This window comes from Pelophylax lessonae, assembly GCF_965119305.1.
Source record: "Pelophylax lessonae genome assembly, chromosome: 1".
Taxonomy (NCBI): domain Eukaryota; kingdom Metazoa; phylum Chordata; class Amphibia; order Anura; family Ranidae; genus Pelophylax; species Pelophylax lessonae.
In genome coordinates this window covers 117,315,218-117,340,916 of record NC_138768.1, presented here as the reverse complement: position 1 = coordinate 117,340,916, position 25,699 = coordinate 117,315,218, and the positions used below count along the sequence as shown (strand labels likewise).

Below are 25,699 nucleotides of genomic sequence, written 5' to 3'. Positions count from 1 at the left end.
TGTTAACACAGCAATCTTCACAGTTGGATATTACTGTAAATCTCAGCAATCTTTTCTACTAGCTATTTAAAAATGAAGGAAAGAAAACCAGGACTTGTGCAAGAATTTGAATGGTCATTCGAATTAGTATAAATTATGAAAAATTGATATAAGCTCCTCAGTAGCCTGACCGTTGCAGTATGCTACCTCAGGCAGCAACTGTCAGGCTTCGGGTTACTATTGACTCCCTGGACACCCCTAGAGAAGGTGAACCTACGCAAGGAAAGCTTATATAATAAGACTATACAACAATACATTTAAAATTGCACATGCAGATTCTTGCACAAGCACAGTTGTGACTGGTTCTCTTGGTACCTTATTACCAGTAGATACAGTGATAAATTAGCCCAAATGTCATATAGTGCATTTGCTCAACTGAATATCTTAAACTATTGGAGCTGAAAGCTTGTATATTCTATTTGCCCACACATAAAAAGGAAGTGGTTTTCCGGGTTTATGACATATGAGCACTGCAACACCCAACAAAAGCTGCCTGCAGCATTTCTAACATGTACTATGGTGACAAGGCCTTCTCCCTTAGCTTGCCTCCTATGCACACATAGGCTCCATAGGCTAAAATATCAGGCCACACAAATTGCCCACGTGGCATTAGCCACTGAAATGACCCAACAATCTCTATGTAACAGATACATTTAGAAAGTCAGACAATTAGACCACAAACCCTGATTTTTAGGCAACATCCAGCACACCAGCTGCTACCAGCTGCCTGGAGAGCCAGTCAAGGCCATCATATAGCCCCATACCACTGCGGGCATCACAGCCCTGGATATACCAGCTGCGACCACAACACAGTTTGTGAAGGCTCAGTAGTTCTGTCATTTCTTCCACGGATAGGGCACCTGCGACATCCTGTAAAAACAAAGTGAAGTCATGAATATATTAGCAGAAAATTAATGAATAAGGTGTATTTTATTATCTGTAGTTGTGGTAGGGAAGGCCACCTAGAAAATATGTTTGAAAGGTGAACTGTCTGTGCTACACTTAGCAACCACATTCCTAAATTCATTGAAAAAATGGGCTACACTAGAGAAGACTCAAAAGTTAAGTACCAGCTATGATCAGGATGTTCTGATCCCTAGGCACCACCAGAGAATTTACTGCCTCAACAGGAGGTCCTCTTAAGTATCCCCCACAATAGGGATTCAATTAGAATGCAACAGGGCTAACACTTAGGCCGGGACCTTAAATACCAAAGGGGCAAATGAGAAGCTGAAGGGCAGGACCATGAGCTGGCACTATAGGTGCACAACAGCAAAACATACAAAATATCGAGGTGCTGGAAACATGGGCCATGTAGATACACATACCCTAATGTCCACAGAAGCCAAATGTAGGGAAGCATTGACAGATCTTTCATGCAGAATTTTTGGTTTCGAATTAAGATAAGAGCTTTGAGATCCAAGATGGGGCAGATGCACCTTTAGGTTTGGGAAGGGCTAACAGAGGTTGGAGTAAGATCCTTAGAACTGTTCTACCACAGGAACTGGGGCAATGACACTTTAGCCCAGAATATCCAAGAGGGCTTGATGGAGATCTGCTAATCTGTGCGGTGACAAGGAGGGGCAAGGGAGTGAAACTCCAGCTCATTCCCCTTGATACCACTTCCTGAACCCAAGCATCAGAGATTCAAGTTGTCCAAGCCACCTCAAAGGTTAACAAACGTCCCTCCACTCTGGAAAGTAAAGACAAAAGGCTTTTCTAAAGATTTGGCAGGCAGAGTGCCAGACCTTGTGGGTGGATTGGGAACCAAGCTTGGAGAATCTCGACAAGGAAATGGAGAGGCAAAAAGGAAGGTTTCTTTAAAAGTCCGAGAGGGATGAAGATGTTGCAGTCTGTTCCTTGGGTTTCTTCCACGGAGAAAAATGGGTGCTTTAGAGACCAGTAACGTCTTTCATAATAGTATCAAAAGCCTATTCTAAAGAGACTTTGGGGTTTATTTACAAAAGGCAAATCCACTGTACACAACAAGTGCACAGCAACTGAACTTGGAAGTGCAGTCGCTGTAGATCTGAGAAGAAGATCTGAAATTAGGGGGAAGCTCTGCTGATTTCGATCACTCAATCATGTGCAAGCAAAAATGTTTTTTTATTTTCCCTGCATGTTCCCCTCAGATCTACAGTGAATGCACTTCCAAGTGCACAGTGGATTTTCCTTTAGTAAATAACCCCCAAAGTCCCTTGAAGGCGATGCAGATCAAAATGATTCTTACACAAGAATTATGCGGTCCAGCATTTTAACTAAAGTGCATGTCCTATGCATACTGACAGGAGACCGATATAAGAGATAAGCTGTTACATTTTAGTTGGGATGGTCTGCTGGAAGCTTAAAACTACAGCCATTTGCTTCACATGTTCTATTGTATACTCAATGGATCAAACACAGCAGTGCCGAAATCACTTATAAAAAGGGATTTTGACAAGTCAGCCTTGGTATGACAAAGAGTCCGAGAGAGGGCTTCCAAACACTGATCAGTTAGGTCCTTTAAAAACAGGCACGCCCTCTACTGTAAATGTAAATGTAAATGCAAGACACTGCCGAATCTAGCATGGACAGATCACTTTTAGTAAAACCAAAAATAAATGCTAGTTGGGTTATTGTAACCTTAGCAAACTGGCACTAGAATGTATATAAAATATGCTATAAAAAATTATAAATCTCTTTTTGAGGTACGGAGACTGATGTGAATGGTTGTATGCAGGGTTTTTTTTCTCAAAAAAAAAAAAAAGTGCAGGAACTCAACCACGACCCCCCCAAAACTGGTCAAAATTTCACTAACAGTGGGAGGGTCTTAAAGGGGCATCAAATACCAGGAGTGCATTATGTACAGAGTGCAGAGTTTGTGGGGTTACACACAGAGTGCAAAGTTCAGGGGTGTGCTACGTACATAGTGCAAAGTTCAGGGGTGGGCTACAGAGTGCAGAGTTAATACTTCTTCCACAGATGCTTAGTTCTGAATCCCCCATCCACATCTCACTTTTATCCCTTTTTAGTGCTTCCCCTCACACTATAGATGGAGTCACCTCTCTCACTAGCAGGGAGATCATCCAGTGGGGGTGTCAGCATTCGCACTGCACCCCAGGCACCGGCATCTCCTTTGTTCCCATACTGCACTTGGAAAACACAGGAAGTCAGACTTCTGTGTTTATGAGTGATAGTGGTGAGCAGGGAGCAGAGGGCCTGAGCCAAAGATGGTGGAACTGATTTCCACCAAGTTCCAGCTGAAAAAAAGCCCTGGTTGTATGCACACTATAAATTCTTGTCAGCCTTGACATGCAAAGTGCTACTACAGCAGGACCTTATGATATATGCTTCTAAATAAATATATCTATAGATAAATCTAAAGATATAGATAGTTCACAATACATCAAGCACAAAGAACAGGTCCTCTAAAAATCGATAAAAGCTGGTTCTCAGGTGAAGACTTTGAGGCTTGAATTTTCCTGGCACACATCCTTCTGTCTAACTCACTCTGGCACTCTGGTATCAGCCATGTCCCAATACACAAAGTGTATAGGGACATGGCTAATGTTAATGTTTCACCATGAATTCAGGGAAAGTCAAGCCCCAGTACCAAAATGGAACAAAAAAAATCAAAGCGACACAAAAGATCATTTCTGGCTAACAAAGATTATAGAAGGAACTTTTCAAACTTTAAAATAAATACAGGTTTACTTTAAATGTTGACACGCGACAGTAAATGCAGTAAATGTTTTGTGATAATAGTACATAAATAAGGAATGGGATAGAAATATTATAAAATATAAATAATATACTGTATAAATGGTATTACATTACCTGTTTATTGGCAAATATTAATAGCAGTGCGTCACGCAGTTCCTTCTCTGTAAGAAGCTTTGCAAGTTCACTGTGGGCCTCTGTGATTCGGTCCCGGTGGCTGCTGTCTATTACAAATACTACAGCTAGAGGAAATGAAAACCAGATAAAAGTTGCTGTTGAATCCACCAAAGTAAGCCAAGAACCCATCCCTGGTATCACTGAGTGATATAGCTGGAATATTAGTCATGCTATACGGAGTATTTGTGCAAAATGTATGATTAACATTCATCAATTAATCTACGAAAAAGTTGACGGAAACACCTAACCAAGGACAACTAATGAAAACTGGTCCAAGGTAGATATGTAAGCTTTCTTCTAAGAATGCTAGTGGTTTGGCTGGCACAAGCTTCAGTGGAATAAGCATGTCGATCGAGAGGTTTCAACTCCTGATCTGCATACATGTCCCTGGTCAGAGACTTGTAGCATATCGTAGTGAATGGATCAGCAGACAACCAGTTAGATAACTAGTATTTTCAAGAGGAGAGGTCAGCAATGGTAGGTCATAGAGCTGCAAGAAGAATTGTTAAATAATAAAATCGCGATCTCGATTCAAGCCCCCTTACGATCTTAAACTAGCATTTCCCCAATTCATGTAAACAGTGCAGAGCGGTTCTCCTACTCACAGCTGTCAAAAAAAAAAAAAAAAAAAAAAGAAGCCGATGACAATGTTAGCAAAAGCGAGATAAAAGAAACATTGTATCCTTCCATTCTTTTAAAGATTAAAGGGTTGAACTTTGGTCTGTAAATGAGGTCAGTTTAACCACTTAAAGGCTAAGCATTTTTCTGACACTTGTTGCTTACAAGTTAAAAATCAGTATTACTTGTTAGAAAATTACTTAGAACTCCTAATTTTTTTTTTAGCAGAGACCATAGAGAATAAAATGGCGCTATCGTAATATTTTATAGCACATCGAATTTTGTGCAGCGGTCTTTCAAATGCACATTTTTGGGAAAAAAATCAACTTCAATAAATTAAAACAAAAAACTAAAAAAACAGTAAAGTTAACCCAATTTTTTTGTATAATGTGAAAGATTGTTACGCCCAGAATGATGATCCTTTATTCTAAGCACAAAAATCGTGATTCTCATTTTATCCAGAATCGTGCAGGTCTGTAGCAGGTCATATTTCACTCAGCACTATTCTTTTAAGGCACTGCTGTCATGGTCAATATTGCTGACCTCTTGAAAATGGCTGTTGCCTGACTGTGTAGGTGTATGGTATCAATACATCTAAGTCACTGACCCGGAACAAGGATTAAGCAAATTTAATTGATTAGCCAGATTTTTTACTTTTAGATTTGTTCCTGGAAGCTAGCATTTTTTTTAACATAAATGTTATTTTTTTTTTTTTTTCAAATATTTTATTTATTTAGAAAGGCAGTAACAGCAGAATGCAAGTGAAACATCTATTATACAGAGAAAACAGAAATCGGAAAATGCTAACATCTCACGTCAGTGAGGAACGTAAACATCGTAAATTTCACACAGTCAAGAAGTGAATGTTATTAATTTTTACATTCATTTTAAAAGTTCTGCCAATTGAGATGAATGAACGCCTAAGCACTAAATGCGGCTAGCATTTAGGAGCGTTGGGTGTTCTGCCGAAAAGCTCCTCTCCTGAACATGCATGTGATTGTTTTTTTCCTGCCTCTAAAAGTGCATGGACACATAGGCTAACAGAGGGGCGTTTAGAGGCAGGAAAAAAAAAAAAAACAGCAAACAGCATTTTTGACAGCCAATGTACACGAGGCCTTAAAAAAAAAAAAAAAAAAAAAAAAATGGGGAGGATTCCACTTTAACTGGAGATTCTCTTAGAAGACAACACTTACCTTGAGTATTAAGATAGTAATGCTTCCACAGAGGCCTCAGCTTGTGTTTGCCTCCAACATCCCAAATAGTAAATTTCAAGTTTTTATATTCAACTGTTTCAACATTAAAACCTTTAGAAGAAAAAAAAAGGGTTAAACATAAGACATAGCTGTTCTGTAAAGCAAAAATTTCTTTAAGAGCAACTGCAAAACGAATTTAGCCTTATTTATTAGAAGGCCAGATATACAATCTCTCTATATGCCTCACATCAATCATTTTAAATCAAACCACTACTTTAAAGTCACAGTTGGACAAAAAAACAAAAGGATCTGGCTGGTTTCCACATGGCAAATACAGACATGTCTTTCTTTAGATATTCAGATTTATGGGATCCAATATGACCAGGGCATAGAGAAAAGAGGAACAGCAACATTTTACAGCATTTATAACCACTTCCAGTCTGGGCCACTTCTGATATTCCTCTCATACATGTATACATGTAAGAAACGTAATTTCTCTTTCGTTCATTGACGGATCATTGGGTTATACTGCCCCCTACAGGAGTAGGACACTAGGCAGGAAATACATTCTGGCTACACCCATGGGCAGTCCCAGGGGGTATACTCCCTCTCTCTCCTATAGCCACTCAGTTTTCTGCCTAGCCAGGAGTATGGACCTAGTTCCTTGCTGGGATCTTTGGTCCTTGCAAATTTTTTCTTAATAGAATTTTTTTTCTCCTGGATTTTTCCTGTGAGATCTACAATCAACTGCCAGACTGGGCAACGGGCTGTATAATCTAGCGCCAACAAGCGCGTGCAGACCTCCGCTCCAAGCTAGGTCGGTCGCGACATAGCCCCTCTGGACAGGGGCTGGCCTGCAAGTTAAACGCCCCGCGAGGTCGCATACGACCGGGTCTCAGGCCGAGTCGCAACGTTCCTCCTGGCCCATAGCCCCCCCATTTCGATGGAGAGGGGTTCTGTCTGGTGCGGAGTCCGCTTGGCTCCTGGTATGGTGAGTAGTTGTCCCCCCCTCTCCCCCTGGAGTTTTTTGAGGACGTGGGCTCTCCTTGGGACAGTCAGACCCCCTGGGTTCCCCTCCTTCCCGCTGGAACCCCCCTTGCCGAGTCCCTCACCTGCTCCACCCCTCCACATATGTTGGGGCTGTGTGGTTGGTCTGGCCAATGTTCCTGGGGTGGGGGCAGGGTGCTTACTAGCGATGAGGGCCATGGAAGGGGGGCAGCTCGGCAGGTCATGGCCCCCTTCAGGTCACGGCAAAAGAGCTTAGCCCACTCGGTCAGAGTTTGCGGCACTAGGGCAATGGTGTGTACCGGCCTCATTGCCGAACTATCTTTGGATGCGGCTCCCCTGATGGCTTGCCTTTGTTTTGGTGGTGGGCCTTCGGCATGTCTTTTGGCTCAAGTGATGAAAAATAAAGGGGCTCTTTCAGGCCATTGGGAGGAAGCGACATGACGTCATAGAATGGAGTGGGGGCCATCTTGCCCCCACTCGACTTCCTGCGGAGGAGAGCAGACCGGATCGTTTTCTCCGCTACCGACGGCTCCGGTAAGCAAGGAAAACGACCAGGAAGCAGCGGGAAGGGGGCACCTCTCCCGTCGCCGCCCATAAAAGGTGATCCTGCGGCGAATCCACTGCTGGGACCACCCTTATGTTAAAGCAGACTGCCCGCTGTTTCAAAAAATACCGGGGTTTTGTCAACTATCTGTTGCCATAACCCCGGTATTTAACGTCAAAGTACCGACGTAAATACACGGTGGGCGGTCCGTAAGTGGTTAAAGGTCTCACAGGTGGGGGGGGAAGAGTACTTTTCTTCCACAGGCTACTAAGGGCAAGGAACCTCGTCGTAGACGTGGGCCTTCCTTCTCAGCTCATAAGAATTTTTTTTTGTCCCTCAGGGTCGACTGATAAGGGTTCGAAGCCTTTCAGGGCCTCTTCAGGAGGATCTAAAACTAGCTTTTACTGCCTGTAAAAGTAATCTAGACGCTCTTTAGCCACTCAGATTACTTTTATTTTGTGCAGAATTGCTGGTCCTAAAGAATAATATCCTGATCAGTGCTGCAGCAATGACTGAGATATCACCCTTCCCATCCGAGGAGGTTTATAAACATACAGCGGACGGGAAGTGGTTAATCTGACCACGTGTAAGTTAAATGCTGACCAGCTACGAGAGCTTATTTACTCCCACATACATAGCCTACCATTAGATAAGTAAGCTGTTTAAGGGTCACCAAGCAGGAATTCTATAGTGTAGGTCTCTGCATTGTGAACATTTTCTTGCATTTACAGCAGGGACATAGAGACCCCCCTTGTGAGGTTTGTAGCATGTGAGCGTGCCTGGGATCTTAGAAAGAACTACCTGAGATTTTGAGAGATAAAAGAAACCTGTGGGTGGCTCAATTCACCTTCCCGACAATAAAACATCCGTTTTGGAGGGGCTGACCCTTTCAACAACACTCACCAATGGTTGGGATTGGTTGCATAAATTCATCCTGCTTTAACTTAAATAAAATAGTTGTTTTTCCCGCTCCATCAAGGCCTAGAGTCACAACTCGAATTTCCATTTTTGGACCAATGTGAACTCTATTGTCCTAAAATAAAACAAAAAAAAATAAATAAACCAATACATATTAGAGTCTGTGTATAAAAATAAACACATCTGACCTTAAAACAGACAACATCACCAAGCCCGATGTGTGGCAAAAAATGTGAAGGGCTTGCTCTGGGGGGCACTTAGGGCTGAGCTTCAGTATGATCAGCATTGGCTGTGACCTGTGCCAAGGTTTTCAGGGGTGGCACACGGCCACCAACAGCCATACTGGTGACTTTCCCAGGTATACCCAAATCGAGGTTTCCCACTATCTGCCAGTGCAATCCAGCAGGGTCCTCTTTGTTGCTGCCTCTGCACAGTTTTGGCATTTTTGTTGACAGAATACTGTATTGTGCACATAGAGTTTACCTAATTCGGGTCTGTACACCCAGAACACAGACCAGTGTTTACCTAATCTTCAAGTTGTTGGATTTTTTGCATACCAACAAAAAAGTAGTCAGATTGTCTTGCAGCTTCTCTGTTTTGTGTGGCTATTATCATGCCAAGTCTTGATTGCCTGAAACTAAAGCCTAGTACACACGGGCCAAATATCGGCCTATTCAATAGAAACTGGGCGACATTTAGCCCATGTGTATGGCAGGCGGCTTCTGTCGAAGGCTCATGAACAAAAAAACATCTACGAACTGGCTCCCGATCAGCTGATCAGATTGTCCTGGCCGTCCCCATCAGAACACAATACCACAGCAGGGGAGGATCACTGTACTAACAGCAGATTGCTGGTACAGCAGCTCCTACTTGAGTTTTCAGTTCCCCCCCCCCATTTACCCTCTGGCCTAAGACCAGCCAATTAACTAGAGTGTGAGAGGGGTATAAAATCAGTCCTTGGTGATATGCAGCAGTGTTCAGCATCTAAAAAAAGAACCCAAGGTGCAGCCTATAGGAGGGGCCATCATAGACCACAGATTAAAGCAAAATGGTAACCTGCCTAAACTAAATTCTCTCAATCAACATGAAAATTAATACATCCTTAAATCCTATCCTAATATAGGAAGGTGTAGTGTATTATATTTACTTGTTTAACATTTCTACAGTTGCTTCCTGTTTTCTGGTCTAGGCCTAAATAATATACATCCCACGAGTCTTAATGGGCATTTTTTTCTATCCATTTGGAGGAAGGAAGGAGGGGCTCTCTCGGCTAGTCACATCCTCCTGCCTGCCTGAGTTAAGGGCAGATGGATTCCAGGAGGTAAAGGTTACATAAATCATCTGCCCTTCTTCAAGATGGCCACGGCCGGAAATGCTACGGGGTAGGGAAAGAGATGAAGGCATAGTGGGGTGGGCGAGTTTGCTTTAAATATGAAAACTGAATTAAATAACATTTTCAGTTTGCGGTGCTTACATACAGTTAGGTTCTGCTTTAAAGAACAGGTAATAAGAGGTCTTTTATTCGCCCCAATTAGCTCCTGAGTCTCCAAACCTGGAGCGTCCAATATGGCGCTGACTGAGGGCTGAAATTCCACATGCTGTATAATGTACATTTAGGGGAATCACCAATGACCTACACTAGGCTGTCTGACAGAAGTACAATTGTCATAGTTACCTTTGTGAATGTAACAGGAATACTAGCATCCAGCTGGATGTGATCTGCCAGCTCAGTAAACTGCTGCTGTTGTTTCTGAAGAGTCTCCAATAGTCGGGTGATCTCTTGCTTGGCCAGAACCACTCTGCAGTCATCCTATGAGAGAACAGAGTCCTTTAACACAGAGCGAGAAACAAGGGTTCCTGGTGTTCAGCATGGTGCTAAATTCAAATCTATGAGAATAAAGCATCCCCTTTATTTCGCTCTACAGGTTTTCTTGTAACCTAGGCATGCCAAACCATAGAATTATTTTAATAAACATTATCGTCGGATGACACGATATGATATTTCAGAAAATTATTTAAAAGGACATGTATGGGATTCCATTTTTTTTCCTAAATCTACTTACCTAGGTGGATGCAGCATCGGTCCGATCCTGCATCTGTCCCCCGGCGCCTCTACACTGAGAACTGAGCGATCAAACACAGCCGATATCTCAGTTCTGACAGCTCTCCAAGCAGAGAGCTGCCGACTGTCCCCTCCTTGCTGAAGTGCTGGGCTGTGGAGGGGCGGGAAGCGGCCGGCTCAGGTGCTCAGCGGCTCGCTGAAAGGCTGAGCCGGGTGTCAGTATAGGCACCTAGCAGATCCCGACTCCGTGGTCGTGATGACGCTGTGGATGGACCGACTTCTGTGACTTCAGCGGACTTCAGTTTACTCTCTGCAGAAAACGGGTCACAGGAGCGCAGAATGAACTGCACCCCTGTGATCCATAGGAGATGTACAGCCAAACAAGATCTGGCTGTACATCTTTAAGCACTTTGCATTAATATAGTAATATGCATTACCAATGTACAATGTTTTATCCCCAGGAATTAGATCAAATATTTCTTAAAGTATTCAGATACACAATTATGTGACCATCACTGATCCCACTGCTTCCTCTCAAATTCTCCTTAACAAATATTGATACCCCAGTGCTTCCTCTCAGATCCCCCTTCCCCAACCCTAATGCCCACTGTTTCCTCTCAGACCCCCCTTCACCAACCTTGATACCCCAGTGCTTCCTCTCAGATCCCCATACACCAACCCTAATGCCCACTGTTTCCTCTCAGACCCCCCTTCACCAACCTCGATACCCCAGTGCTTCCTCTCAGATCCCCATACACCAACCCTAATGCCCACTGTTTCCTCTCAGACCCCCCTTCACCAACCTTGATCCCCACTGCTTCATCTCAGATTCCCCCACTGCTTCTTCTCAGATCCTCCTTCACCAACCCCGATCGCCAGTGCTTCCTCTTAGTACCCACTTGCTGACAGGACATTTTTACAAGTACGTCGGTCAGCAAGTAGTTAGAGTATCCATCCTGGCATTAGTTAGTTTATTTGACCAAGTATCAAACACAAAAGGCACAGTTTACCTGCTGCAGAGCCTTCTCACAATGCAGGCAAGCAGTGGACACCTCAGACAATAGGATGGTCATGTTTTCTTGCTGCTGCCTCAGCCAGATGAGCTGCTCTCTCACATGTGCATCCACAACACTGAGCGCCATTTCCTCCTGACGGCACAGCGTTTCATGTAAATCAGAAAAATAGGCTCGAACACAAGAGCGGGCATTTTCGGCTGTCCCTGGGACCTAGGACATGACCGTGATGGATGAAAAAAAAAAATAAAAAAAATGTATTAGACTAAAACATGTACAGTACAGTCCAATAATCAAGAGAGATGCGAGTACTAGGACCAAGAATCCATTGCACAGGCTGCTTTTATTACGAACATGTAGCCAGTAATGACAAGTACATACCAGAACATTAGATTGAGCAAATAGATACAGTCACTTAGGATTGATGGACAATCCACTACCTTGCACTAAAGACTGGTTGAGAGCTTAAATACTGGCAACTGTGCCAGCTATCATTAGAGGTATACCACAAATGGAGGTATCTGTAAATCCCCGTGTCCCAGAACATGGGCTGCAGGCTCGTCCCGATACCAATCCAGACGGCTAGTAAATGTAAAGCGAAAAGGATCGCCACTACTCCCGACCAGCCCAGGTGAAAAAAAAAAACTATAAGGAGTGGCCTCAGTCTATAGGTCTTCCAAACCACACGCCCTGATACATCTCGCCCCTCCCACCTGGGCTGTGTCAAAGGGGAGCATTAGGACTAAGCCCTGGTGGGCGGAGTGAAATACATCAGTGTGTGTGGCTTGGTGGAGACATGTACACCGAAACAGCTCTTTATTTTTTCACCTGGGCTGGTCGGGAGTAGCGGCGATCCTTTCCGCTTTAAAATACAGTTCTTTTATTTTCTCTTCTTTGACTGTTCGATATACCAGTATAAGACTAGGTTCACACTACTGTCAGTACACTTATGTAGTGCGACTTGGTTATATTTTGGGTGTGGTTTACATATTCTATGGGCCAAAAAAAATGAAAAATCACACTAGAATTACATCAAAGTAGTACGAGACCTTTTTTCCAAAAATTTCACTACGCAGTGCTGCATTGATGTGAATGCACACTATTGAAAGCAATGTGATTTCCATTGTCCATTTCCATGGGATTCTGTGCAACTCAAATCCAATCTGAAATCACACTAGTGTGAACCAGGACTGCAGCTGGCCATAGATGGATTGAAATTTGTCCGGTTCAGGGACTAAATCGATTTTGATCCATGTGTGGTTGCCTCTGCTCAAGCCACAGAATTGTTGGAAAAATGTACTCTCAGCAAGACCATCTGTCAGAATACAATGTCAAGTCACACAAGGGAGGTGGATGGAGAAATCCCCCCCACTCCCAGCCAAGATTATTTTACAAAATCCCCGATCTACTTCTGTTGAACAGGGGTGGCCATACATGGATTGAAACTCACCCGGTCCCTGCTGAAATCGACCAAATTTTGATCCATCTATGCTCAGCTTTACACTGGCTGAACGAAAAAAATGGTCCATTCATTCAAGCATTTTGTTATATCCATTGGATGTGCAGTGTAGAAAAAGTACTATCCGGTTAGGAATCCAGTGTTGTCCTATGTACTCTGCAGTGTTATCTCAAGCAGCATTACCAGCCTTCCCCAGTTCACCTCTGGACTACCAGACACCCCCTTTCCTTATCTGCATAACACAGGGGGCATGTTCTGTAGTTCAGAGTGTAGTCCTAACACACTTCCTATTCAATGGTGACAACACTGCTCCTCCATATATACAGTGCAGTAATCAAGCATTGTCACCCTAGGACAGAAAAACGGAGTTAGGTACCTAGTAACTCTTTTTCTAAGAAGTCTTCTAGGGCAGCATCTGATTGGCTCCTCCCACCTGAAACAGGAAACAAAATAGTCCAACATTCTAAAAGGCTCAGCCATACCTGTGTGCCTCAGTATTAGTAAAGCACCAAAGGAACCCTCAGTAAGCTTATGAATCCGAAAAAAAATATAGTTTAGGGCGGTAACGAGTGCTGCCCTGGAAGATTTCTTAGTTATCAGGTACCGAACTCTGTTTTTTCTAATCGTCTTCCAGGGTAGCATCTGAAAAGTTGTATCAAGCAGAACTTACTAGGGAGGGGATAAGGACTGGAGCACCTTGCAACAAAATGTCTGGTCCTGACTGGACAGTGGTTTGAATGCGGTAATGCCTTGTGAAGGTATTGAAGCTTGACCATGTCGCGGCCCTGCAGAGTGGGCTTTGACTCTGCTCAGTGGAGCAAGGTTTTGTGCTTGGTAGGCTGTCTGAATAGCAAGCATTATCCATCTGGCTATTGTATTTTTCAAGACCTGCTCCCCTTTGTTGACTCCTGCATGGAGAACGAATGGTGTGGTAGTTTTTCGCCAATCCTTAGTCCTCTTAAGGTAAGCTAAGAGAATTTTTCTTATATCCATCATGTTGTATGTGGCTTTTTTCCCGCTATCCATCAAACCTGGAAGAAAGGAGAGGACCACATTCTGTATTCTGTGGAAAGTTGAAGAGACTTAGAAGAAAAGCTGGGTCTGGGGTGAGGATTATCTTATCCATCTTAATCAGACAGTAAGGTTCTATCGTACTGTAGACAGAGCCCAAATTTCGCTAGCTCTCCTTGCTTACACAAGGACCACTAGTACTGTTTTTAGTGCAAGGTTTTTAGCTTTGCATTCCTCCAGTGGTTCAGAGAGGAATCCGTTTGGTACCTTGGAGAGGTCCCATGTCAGGATTCTGATAAACTTCATGGGACCAGCTCTGTGTTCAGCGTGTTGTGGGTTCCCTTCAGATGGATGGCGGAGATGGATCTGATGTTTCTCTCGGCCCATGACAATGTCATTTTTGTCAGGCCCATTAAACAAGTCGATTTTGTCCCCCCCCCCCCCCCCCCCGTCTGTTCAGGTATGCCACAGTTGTGGCGTTGTCTGACTGAATCTGGACATTTTTGCCCTGAATGGCCGGTTGGAATGCTTTTAGCGCCTCCTCTACGGCTTTTCATTCCCTCATGTTTGAGGATGCTTGGGACCAATGGGGGTTCTATGCTCCTTGTGCACAGCGATCCATCATAGGAGCTCTCCATCCCAGAGTGCTAGCATCTTCAGTGATCCGCACCAGAACGTTCTGCGTCCCTTGAGGTAAAGCAGCAGGCTGAGCCACCACTGGAGCATTCTTTTGACTGGACGAGGAACCAAAATCATCTCTAGGAATGATGTGTTGCCATCCCATTGGGCCAGAATGTGATTTTGTAGAGGCCTCATATGGAGCTGTGCCCAGGTGATGGCTGGAATTGAGGACGTCATTAGTCCCAACACTTCCATGCCCCGTCTGATGGTCATGAATTTGGTCCCAATCAGAGATACTATAGCCTCTGATTTTCTCAACCTTTTCCTCAGTTAAGAAAATTTTGGTTATTTTGGTATCTAGTACGTAGCCCAAGTACAGGACTCTCTGGCTTGGGGTTAATTGGGATTTTTCTGCATTCTGCATTCACTATCCAGCCTAAGCTTTGCAAGTAAGAGATGATCTTGTGCAGATTGGCTTCCAGGCTCTCTGCTGATTTGGCAAAGAACAGCAGATGGTCTAGGTATGGCACCACGCATATGCTATCTTAGGTTTTTTTTTTAGGGCTGCCATTATTTTTGAGAAAATCCTGGGCGCAGAGAAATGCCGAAAGGTAGAGCTGTGTACTGCAAATGTAGAGTGGTGGCTGGGCCTTGGACCGCAAATCTTGAAGTATCTTTGATGACTTTATTGGCACTTGTAAATATGCTTTTTGCAGATCTACTGTAGCCATGAATACTCCCGCCGGAAGGATATTCCTGACCGAGTAGATGGACTCCATCCTGAATCTCTTGTACCTTATCTTTTTGTTGAGTGGTTTGAGGTGCACTATGAGCCTTAGCTTGCATGATGGCTTCTTCCTTGCAAATATGTGCAAATGTTTTCCTCTTCCGATGGGACGTGACAAATCACTTTTTGTTTTAGTAGGTTTTCTAGTGCGCATAAAAAGGCTCTGCGTGGTCTGTGTCTTTTGGGAGTGTCGTCACCAGGTACTTGGTTGGGGGAAGGGTAGAAAAATCATTTTTTTGTGATCTTCCTCCATTGTTGAGTAAAGGTCACCAATCTCTTCCCCCCCGGAGACAGTAATTACTTTCGGTTTCTTGGAATGGAAGGCTTGAGGATAGTCTCCCTTGCCTTTTTTGTTTTGTTGTGTCTAGCGCTTCTTTGGTCTCATTTCTTTAATAAATCTCCTGGACTGACGAAAGGGCGCTTTCCCCTGCTTATTTTTTGGTTTCAGGAAACCCTTTATTTTTGGCTGCGGTTCTGTCCAGAACCGTTTCCAAGTCCAGCCTGAACAGTAAATCACCTGTGAAGAGGATTCAGCACAAACAATTTTTGGAAGCAATGTCCCCTTCCCCACAACTTCAGCCACAGTGCTCTCCTGGCCAAATTAATAAGACCAGTGGTCCAAGCCAATACCCTCACAGCCTCAGCCGAAGCATCTGCAGGAAAGGCTGCCGCTCTGGTTAGTGCGAGTATGGTCCTTACTAACTCTTCCCTTGGGGTATCTCCTAGCAGCTATTGCAGCTGAGTCAGCCAGACTAATAAGGTCCCGGCTGTGCAGCTGGAAGCCATAGCCGGATTTAGATCAGCTGCTCCAGCTTCCCAAGCTCCCTTTAGCAGTGCCTCTATCTCCTTGTCCATGGGATCACTGAGGGTCCCAGAGTCGTCAAAGGCTAATTCAGACTCGTTTGGGACTCTGGTGAAGGAGGCATCTACTTAGGGGATTTTACCCAGGATTTCGTATCCTCCTCTGCAAAGGGATATCTGCCCCCAATTACAGGTGGTGTGAAGAGCTTATTTTTCGGCTCTTCCCATTCTTGGACTATGTTTTTCAGTCTCATGTACAAGGATTGTTCTTGGTTTTTTCAATTGTAAGCCTTTATTCATCTTATCATGTAAGGAAAGCACTGCAGCTTTTTGCTCTTTGATGCTCAGCTTATCTGCTATGGCTTTCAGCAGATTGTCCGTGTCTTCCAAAGGAAAAAGGGTGCCTACTGATGTGGAGTCTTCATCATCAAAATCCGAGCATAGGCCGTCTTTGGATTCTGATTCGGAGACATCTAAATCTGCTTTCTGTTCTGCTAGGTCCACCTCTTCCCCGCTGCACAAGGGGATGGGTGGCCTGCTGGTAGACTGGGTACTGGTCTGGCTGGAACCTCCAGCTTTTCTATAGCCAAACATAGTGGCCCAATCGTGCTTTTTATTTCCTTTTTTGAAAGAGTTGAGCATGTCTTTAAAAAGGAACCCCTATGATCCCTTGGCCACCATTTTGTTGATGCATTTTTTGGCCCAATGTTTTTTTTCCATTCTGGAGGAAACCTGTAACCGCAAGAGGCACATGCCTTTCTGCCTGTCTTTGCCCTTTTCTCTTCTGGGATCTTTGTCTGTAAATTAGCACAAAGGACCCAGTGAGATAGGCGGTTGCCATACACAAACATAAATAACGGTTTGTAGTGAGGTAAAGACAGAGGAAACTCCAGAGTGCCCTACCTTGGAGCTGTCCTGACTGGCAGGATCTGCAGAGCAGGGTGGGGAAGCATCCGACATGGTCAGCCCCAGAGAGCCCCTGCTTCCTGCTGCAACATTAGCCTGCCCCCAGCTGACCCCATGCAGGTTGGTGGACATACCTGCACTGCCACTGCTCTCCTGGTGTCCCCTCAGCCTGATGCTCTATTGGGGAAGGGAGTCCATTTGTGCTTCCATCCCCCCCCCCTTCTTCCTTTTTTTTAAATTTGCACCGCCGCCTGGAAGTGACGTCAGCGGAAGTGCCCTGCTCTATTGTCTAGCTCCTTCACCAAGATGGCTGTGGACCGGAAGTGCACTGTTTGTGGGTGACAAGTCTGTCGGCCAGAGGGACAGCTCATTGTTTAGCAGGTTGCCAGTGGGATCCAGGCAGACAGGCCGTCAGGTGCAGAGGCAACTCTTTTGAAGGGAATACCATCGACATTCTGTAAAGCTGGGGGGATGGTTGCATACCCCTCAATAGGAAGCCAGCTTGGCTCGAATTGCTGTCCCTGGCCTGCACTACCAAAAGCCAGATGGGCTAAATGGGAGGCGGGCCAGGGAGTCCCCTGCAACTAGCACAGACACTGGGAAAAAAAATAAACTGCTGCAGCTCCTGTGGATCTGGAGGAAACACAATCAAACTGAAGCACGACTGACATTTTTATAATGGTGGACTATTTTGTTTACTATTTCAGGTGGGAGGAACCATCTCTCAGATGCTGCCCTGGAAGACGATTACAGAAAGTGTGTTACTAGATGGATCACAAGGTTAAAATAAAGGGAAAAGAAGCCTAAAAAAAAAAAAAAAGAAGAAAACAAAGGCAACCACTACATCTAGGTACTGGTAAGCTGCAATATATAACTTTTTATGTTGTAGATATTCGATACACATCAAACCAGAGGTTTTAAATCTGCTTTAAGGGACCCTCATGTAGTTGGAAGATGAATACACCTACCACCAGGAAAGAGTTTATACATTTCGCTCAAATGTATCTACTAGCAGGTAATCACTACACATTTCATATCCATTTGTTTTAGAGCTGATCAAGTAGTATCCATATCAAAACATTTTTTGATAGCCACTTGTGGTTGTTTTCGTAATTTGTAGCAAAAATAATAGAAAAAAAAAGTTATTTTCTAACATTGTTTTATAGTTGCTTTAAATTTTTTTTCAATTGACTTAACTTTAAATGTAGATAACCAAAAAAAAAAAAAAAGTTTAGCATAAATAAAGAGGCATGGAACTTTTAGGACGACAATATACTAAAAGTGCTTGATAAAAGTTCCATGCTTCTTTATTCATGCTAAATTGAAACATGTGACCTTCATGAAACTCTGTTTTGCATTTACAATTCCAGGTAAAGCACTTTTTAATCTTGCCCTCCTAAGGATGTTTCTGCTGTTTAAAGCTCAACTCCTAATAAAAAATGTTATTTTGTTTTAGATGGGGCAGGGATAAGTTCTCTGCTTTTTATGGTTATTTTTACCCTTATTGGGATGATTTCCTCTCACTGGAGAAACCATTCCATGGATACAAAAAATAATCTTTGTGTTGCGGGTAAGGGCTAGAATGTCTGAATGTTTTTATTTCTGTCTCCACTAATATCCACCCCCTCTATTTCTAGTTCTAGTGTCAAAAGGACAGGAAGGGAGGTAAAATCTCCCCAAATCCCAAACCTGTAAACAAAAAGTTCTAATGTTATCAGCTCGCCTCAGCCAATCAGTGGAAGCTTTGCATTCAGAGAATACAAAGCTGCCTATGAATGGCTAAGCAGTGCTCTGCCCAACTCAATTTTGTTCTGGGAATGGAAAGGGAAGTTCCCAGCCCACTGCCAGAAAACAGAGCTGTATACTGTATGTAGTTGGAGGCTACACCCTATTTATACAACATGCACAGTGTATAAAATGGTTACTTTGTGCCAGCTTGGCCCAATCAAACTAATTAAAGTAACAGTAAAAGGTGAAGATCAGCTTTAAAATGAACCCATCACATCCCCTTGGATTGAATGTCAGAAACATTTGTCCAAACTGAACAAAATTCCGCTGTATTTTTCTAATAGATTAATTCCTGTATCATCAGCTCCATCTAGTGGCAAAACTGTGGTATAGTTTTCAGAAATAGCGCAGGGAGAAAATATACAGCATTTTGGCCACTAGATAAAGCTTAAGCTATGGGAATAACACTGTTAGGAAAAAAAAAAAAGGGGAGAAAATGACATTCAGCTTGTACGAATGCTTCTGATATTCAGCCAATTAATGTTTTATAAATAGACTCTGTAGTATTTATCTTTAGAGACACAGTTCGTATTTACATGTTCAGTGTGTGCCATTCCAATACCATCTTCCACAATATGCTCTCCCCCTTCAATCTGCTGAACAATGCCCGTCAGCTTCCGGGAATACTCCGAGATCTCTTCAGTGAAGCTCCTTATGCAATGTGCCATATCCAAGATGGAGGCACGAATCTGGCTGGCTTCTGTCTCCAGAACAGCATGCTATAGGGAAGTAAAGAGAAGTTATGTTGAGCGATGTTTTAAAAACAGACATCAAACTGTGCTCAGGCAGAAAAACACACAAGTAGGATGGTGCCGATATGAAGCATTTGCATGACTACTCGTACAAATGCTCCGATCCCTTAAACGGATACCTTTGCGGTGCAATTTGTACCCACACAAAATGAATGGGCTCAAATCGCACTGCAAACAAGAGCATGTGATTTGAACAGGAATGTGGTGCGATTCCAGTCCGAATCAAATTAAGTTTCCCCCACCAGTTGTGTGAGCCCAGGCTTGTCATAGTGACTTCAGCCTGGGTTCACACAGGAGCAGTGTGGGAAACCACATGCGATTCGGACATGAATTTTAACCCATTCCAGTTCAAATCGATTATTTGCAGTGTGATCTGAGCCCATTCATTTTGTATGGGTTCAAATCGTACTGCAAAGGTGTCAGTATTCAGTATCGGCAAGCACTTGACAAAGTATCAGTACCGTACTCAACGAAAAAAAATATAAATACGGTAAATGAAAAAAAAAAAAATGTGGTTATCAGTTCCACCCTACACACAAGCATGCAAAAGTGGGGAAAACACTAAAGCCAGCCATAGAGGATCAAAATTCGCCCAGTTCAGCAGGAACTGGCTAAAATGTGATCTATCTATGAGGAGAGCCGATTGTATTGAAGTAGATCTATTGAACTGACTTTAGCGCAAGCAGTCTGTGGGTTTTTTTTTTTGCACAATTACTGCCGGCGGCTATAGCAGCCAGCAGTGATCACTGTATTCTAAAGGATGGCAAACCTCCTGCTGTCAGAATACAATAGCAGAGAGGGACAGATTCCCCCATCAACACGGACTTTACCACTTTACCCTCTTAACAATTAAAAGTGGAACTCCGGTCGGAACTTCTTGTGTTTCAGATAAAGTGGGGAAATGTTAGAGAGAAAGTAACGGTTAGTGTGGTTTCCCAGCTCTTCCTTTCTCCCCAGACACACGACAGGATGCAAATAGGAATCTTCCGACAAGACAGAAAAATCCCACTGTTGTCACGGTTCACTTTGGAAGGCATCCTCTTTACGCAGGTTCCAGTGACTGCTAACACCTTGCACTCAAATTCTATCCCAGCAACAGTGCTCTTCCCCTTAATCACTTTAAAAGGGGTTTAGGGTGCCGGGAGGTGGGGTGGAGTTTATGATCATGTGATCGCCATGATTGGCAGTCACATGATCGGAAAGCTTCTGATCGCAAGTAGCGTTCGGGAGTTATCCGTTAGCCGCCGGTAACTGTGCCGGGAGCATATAGGGCGCACGCTCTTAGCACAGATGTTTTGACACTAATGAATGCAAATATGTTGCTGCTCAGTGTCAAGGCCTACCTGCCAAGAGGCCATTGTGCGTGGCTGGCGCCAAGGGGTTAAGGCTCCATTCACACTTGCGTGACTCTAAAGTCGCACAATTTCCAGTGCGACTTTACACTCTCTGTACCTAAGGTCGCATAAAAAGTCGCACCAAAGTAGTGCAGGCACCTTTTCAAAATTGCTGCGACTTTAAGGTGCAGCAATCTGAATGAGTGCTATTGAAAATAATGGGCTGTGACTTGTTATGTCCAAAGCTGCATGACAAGTAGCAAACGTGTGAATGAGGCCCAGTGGAGAGCTACTAACCCCCTTCCCCACAAAATCCAAACTTTGAGGAATGTTACTGGAATTCTAATTTAAACTACCCCCCCCCCCCCTCCCCCTCTCCTCCAAAGAAAAGACACCCAACACCTAAATTATAAGTATCACATTAACCTAACTTCTAAACTAAGCTCTACGAGTCAACTAACCTTGTTCTCCATTAACCCAATCCCCCCTCCCCCATTTATAAATACAATATTATCAAGATCTACTACATGGGTTTTTATGACATCATGCACCCCAACAATTGAGGTCTAGGGCTACCTTTACAACCCCTCTTGCAGGTAGTGAATACTGACTCAGCTTGGAAAATAAAAAAATAAATAAAAATAAGACCGGAATGAAACTTTCTACATTGGCTGGAAGTTTGCCTTTCAGTTCACACATTGGGGATGATTTATGAGAGAGTGCAACATCTGGTGCAGCTGTGCATGGTAGCCAATCAGCTTCTTACTTCAGCTTGCTTTGACTATAAAACCTGGAAGCGGATTGGTGTCTATGCAAAGCTGCAGCGGATTTTGCACTCTCCAGTTTCAGTAAATCAACCCCAGTGTGTATTCTCCCTGGAGGAAGTAATATTACCTTGTGGCCTTGGTGTTTTCCATACTCCTTGCACACACAGCACATGAGGGGACTGGTCTGGCAGCCATCTTCTAAGCACACAAACTCAATGGCATGGACTTGGTGTTGGGGGCACAGGGTTTTCTCATACGGTTTGTCGGCTAAAGGAACACGCCGGTGCTTAGCCAGGGTCTTGGTAGAATGGGTGTGCAAGGAGCAGTCTGCACACAGGTGAGTGGCGCATACAGTGCAGTATACTGAAGCCACGTGGGCTTCATCTTCATCACAGCGGACTATACTCTGAAAAAAATAAATAAAAATCACACATCATTTCTGATTATGATAGAATGGTCCGGGGTTTAATAAATCTGCGCCTAATAATAATAATAGTGTCTGCTCTCTGGACTATGCCATTAATGCTCATCATACATGTTTATTCATTTAAACCCACACCAGTAAAATCAGTCTTTTTTTCTTTTTGGGGGGGGGGGGGGGGTGGGAGGAAGAGAGAAAAGTGAGGATGTAATCGTCACAGGGCCAATCAGCACTGTCCAAAAAGTAATCACGGACTGGGGAAAATTTTTCATTTCATTTGGAAATCAAGGTCCCAAAGCCTGGAGGAAGAGTGAAGAGGCACTGAATCCAAGTTGCATGAGGTCCAATGTGAAGTTTCCACTGTGATTTAGGGAGCCATTTCATCTGCTGGAGTTTGTCCACTGTGTTTTATTAATTCCAAAGTTAGCTCACCCCTCTATCAGGAAATTCTAGATAACTTCACGCTTCCCTCTGCTGGCCAGCTTTATGGAAATGCTGATTTAATTTTCCAGCAGGACCTGGTACCTGACCACACTGCCAAAAGTACTAATACCTGGTTTAATGATCATGGTATCACTGTGCTTGATTGGCCAGCAAACTCGCCTGACCTAAACCCCATAGAGAATCCCTGGGGTATTGTCAAGAGGAAGATCAGAGACACCAGACCCAACAATGCAGATGAGCAATATTAAAGAAACCTGGGCTTCCATAGCACCTCAGCAGTGCCACAGGCTGATCGCCTCCATGACACACCACAATGATCCAGCAATTCATGCAAAGAGCCCTGACAAAGTTTTGAGTGTATACTATACAGTAAAGGGACATACTTTTCAGTGAACCAACATTTCTGTATTAAATAAATCCTTTTTTTTATTGTAATATTCCAATTTTCGGAGGTACCGAATTTTGGGTTTTCACTTGCTGTAAGCTATAATCATCAAAATTAAAAAAAAGAAATACTTTAAATATATCACTGTGTGTGTAACATCTATATAAGGTTTCACATTTTGAACTTAAAGCGGAGTTCCAGCCTAAACACACTCACCTGTCTAACGGTCCAGTTATGCGGCCGCCCGAAGCCTCGCTCTTCTCCATCTCTCCTCTGCGGCGCCAGCATCATTGGTGTGGGCACCCAGGTGTGACAGTTTGCGTATTCACAGCCGGTTACGCACTGCGCATGTGCGAGTTGCGCTACGCGTCGTGATTGGCCGGCAATCTTCTGGGACCTCTGACATGTCCCAGAAGATTGCAGGGAGGAAGAAGGAGAACTTCCGCTCAGGGCTCCGTGCGGAAGTAGGAGCGGGTACATGTCAAAACTAGGTACCCGCTCCCCCCCCCCAAATGTGGCATGTCAGGGGGTTAGAACTACCTAAAGCGGAAAGTCCACTTTTGGGTGGAACTCCGCTTTAATTACTGAAATAAATTACCTTTTTTGATCATAATCTAATTTTTTTGAGATGCACTTGTATATGGGGCTGACTTAGTCTTCTGGGTTCTGTCTATAACTGAAATATCACTTTTGGAAATAATGCTTTAATCCTGGCAGGGTCCATTGTTGACAGATTTGTTAAAGTGGAGCCAAACCCTCGGCTTCATCTCTAGTTGCCATGGTGCTGCACAGGTAATAAGATATGACACCAGCCATTACATTTTTTTTTTTTTTTTAATATACTAAGCTGGCCACAACCACCTCAGAGGTAGTCTATTTCACATTTTTACAGCTCTTACAGTGAAAAAAAACTGTTCTGTATTTGGAGACGAAATCGGTTTTCCTCTAAAACGTAAAGAGTGCCCCCTTGTCCTCTGTAATGACCTTAAAGTGAACAACTCAACACCAAGTTTACTATATGGACCCCTTATGTGTTTATACATGTTGATCATAAGAGAATAAATTCAGTTCCTCTAATCTTTCCACATAGCTGAGCTCCCCCATGCCTCTTATCAATGTGGTTGCCCTTCTCTGCACTTTCTCCAGTTCCCTGATATACTTTTTAAGAACTGGTGCCCAAAACTGAACTGCATATTCCAGATGAAGTCTTACTAATGATTTGTACAGGGGCAAAATGATATCTCTCCCTCTCTGGAGTCCATGCCTCTCTTAATACAGAAAGGACTTTGCTTGCTTTATAAACTGCAGCTTGGCATTGCATGCTATTATTAAGCTTATGATCTACCAGAACACCCAGATCCTTCTCCGCTATGGATTCCCCCAGTTCTACGCCACAATCTGCAACCGAACATCCCTGTGAACACTAAGAGCTCTTTTACACGGAGACCCCCCCACTGCATTTAGCAGGGCATTGGTGAATGGATTTCATGCTGAATCCGTGCTGAACAGGATGGATGGCAAAATTGTTTTTTACATCAGTGCCTATTCAGATTGCATCCACAGGCACAGGTGGACCCATGATAGCGCTATATGCAGCCGACTGTAAACAGACTTTTGTTCATTTAGATCAGGCATGTCAAACCTGCGGCCCGGAACCTCAGGCAATGCGGCCCACTGCCACCTGACAATTTTTTTTGCTGGGGAGGAAGAAAGTCAGGTCAGGGGCACGGTCACAGCAGCTTCCAGCTAACAGTAGGCAGAGGCTGCCTCGGGGGGGGGGGGGGGGGGGGGGGGGCGCGAGCATATGCAGTGTTTCTGACTCCTACCACCATGACCACTTCAAATCATTGACGTGGTCATGGTGGTTAGAGTGTTCCTTTATTATCACTCAGAAGAAGTAAACCTCTGTATACTGATTCAATTTCATATGATCATCCTCTAGTTGTGTTAAATTAGTGCGGGGGGCACGGTGGCATGGGAAGTGCGGGTGGCGCGGTGGCATTTTATTACTTATATACCTTAACTATAGTATATATTTTATATGCGGCCCAAGAAAATTTCTCTACACTCAATGTGACCCAGAGAAGCCAAAAGGTTGGACACCCATGATTTAGATCATGATACATCCAAAGCGAAGATTTGCCTTGTTATGAGAAAAAAAACTTTTAGAATTGGTATAGTGCCTAAGTAGAACCCTGACAAATAGTATCCTATTTCTTTAATCCCCCCAAAAATAGCAGTCAATTTCCTAGCATGTGAGGCCACCTAGGAACTTCTGTACCTTCAGCCTCATAGCTGTATATCTACAGTGTGAGATCTAAGGCACTGCTGCCTTTTGTTGCTCATTTCAGGAGATTTGGTGATGTCACTATTGTACTATTTACAGTTCTCCTTACTGAAATTCCGACATGAGGAAAAAAGCCTGCCTCTACCAAGATGTCACTTTCACACAGACACAGGGCAGAACAATACATGGAAAGTCATTAATTGGGGAAGATCAGCTGCAGTACAGAATTAACAAGAAAGTAAATATAACATTTAAAATTATATCAATCTATTGATTATCTATGAATATATAGAGTATAATAATAATTAAATAATAAAGTAATGGATCATAATGGGATATCAGATGCTGCTGCAGGTGCACAATTTTTTGTTTTTTCCCTTTTCTAAGATAAAAACATATTACAAAAAATAACTAAAAAAAACCACAATTGACAGGAACGTACCTCTCCAGATCCTCCTATAGACTCCTCTGAAGAGCTGCACTGCCCACTGGCCCCATTCTGCAGCCGCTCGAGAAGTTCCAATAAAGCAAAATTTTTCTTTAGACCCCAAACTCCAGAGTCTCCTATTCATGACAAAAGATTTTAATTAAAAAAGAAAAAAGGAAGAAGGAGAGAATATTTTAGGCTCCGTTCACATGTTAGCGTATGGATCACGGGCAGAACC

At 43.6% G+C, this 25,699-nt stretch overlaps 1 protein-coding gene across 1 annotated transcript in view; it reads right to left on the bottom strand.

The window, feature by feature from the left end:
- Positions 1 to 344: 344 nt before the first annotated feature.
- Positions 345 to 25,699, bottom strand: part of TRIM23 (tripartite motif containing 23) — a 35,640-nt gene continuing 10,285 nt past the window's right edge. The window contains exons 3-11 of the mRNA XM_082243910.1: positions 25,477 to 25,598; positions 21,625 to 21,903; positions 19,181 to 19,363; positions 11,269 to 11,484; positions 9,872 to 10,006; positions 8,182 to 8,311; positions 5,727 to 5,837; positions 3,856 to 3,980; positions 345 to 909 (exon numbers count right to left, since the gene is read on the bottom strand). Of these exons, the coding sequence (XP_082100036.1) occupies positions 730 to 909; positions 3,856 to 3,980; positions 5,727 to 5,837; positions 8,182 to 8,311; positions 9,872 to 10,006; positions 11,269 to 11,484; positions 19,181 to 19,363; positions 21,625 to 21,903; positions 25,477 to 25,598 (1,481 nt within the window). The 3' untranslated portion in view covers positions 345 to 729. The remainder of the gene's footprint in view (positions 910 to 3,855; positions 3,981 to 5,726; positions 5,838 to 8,181; positions 8,312 to 9,871; positions 10,007 to 11,268; positions 11,485 to 19,180; positions 19,364 to 21,624; positions 21,904 to 25,476; positions 25,599 to 25,699) is intronic.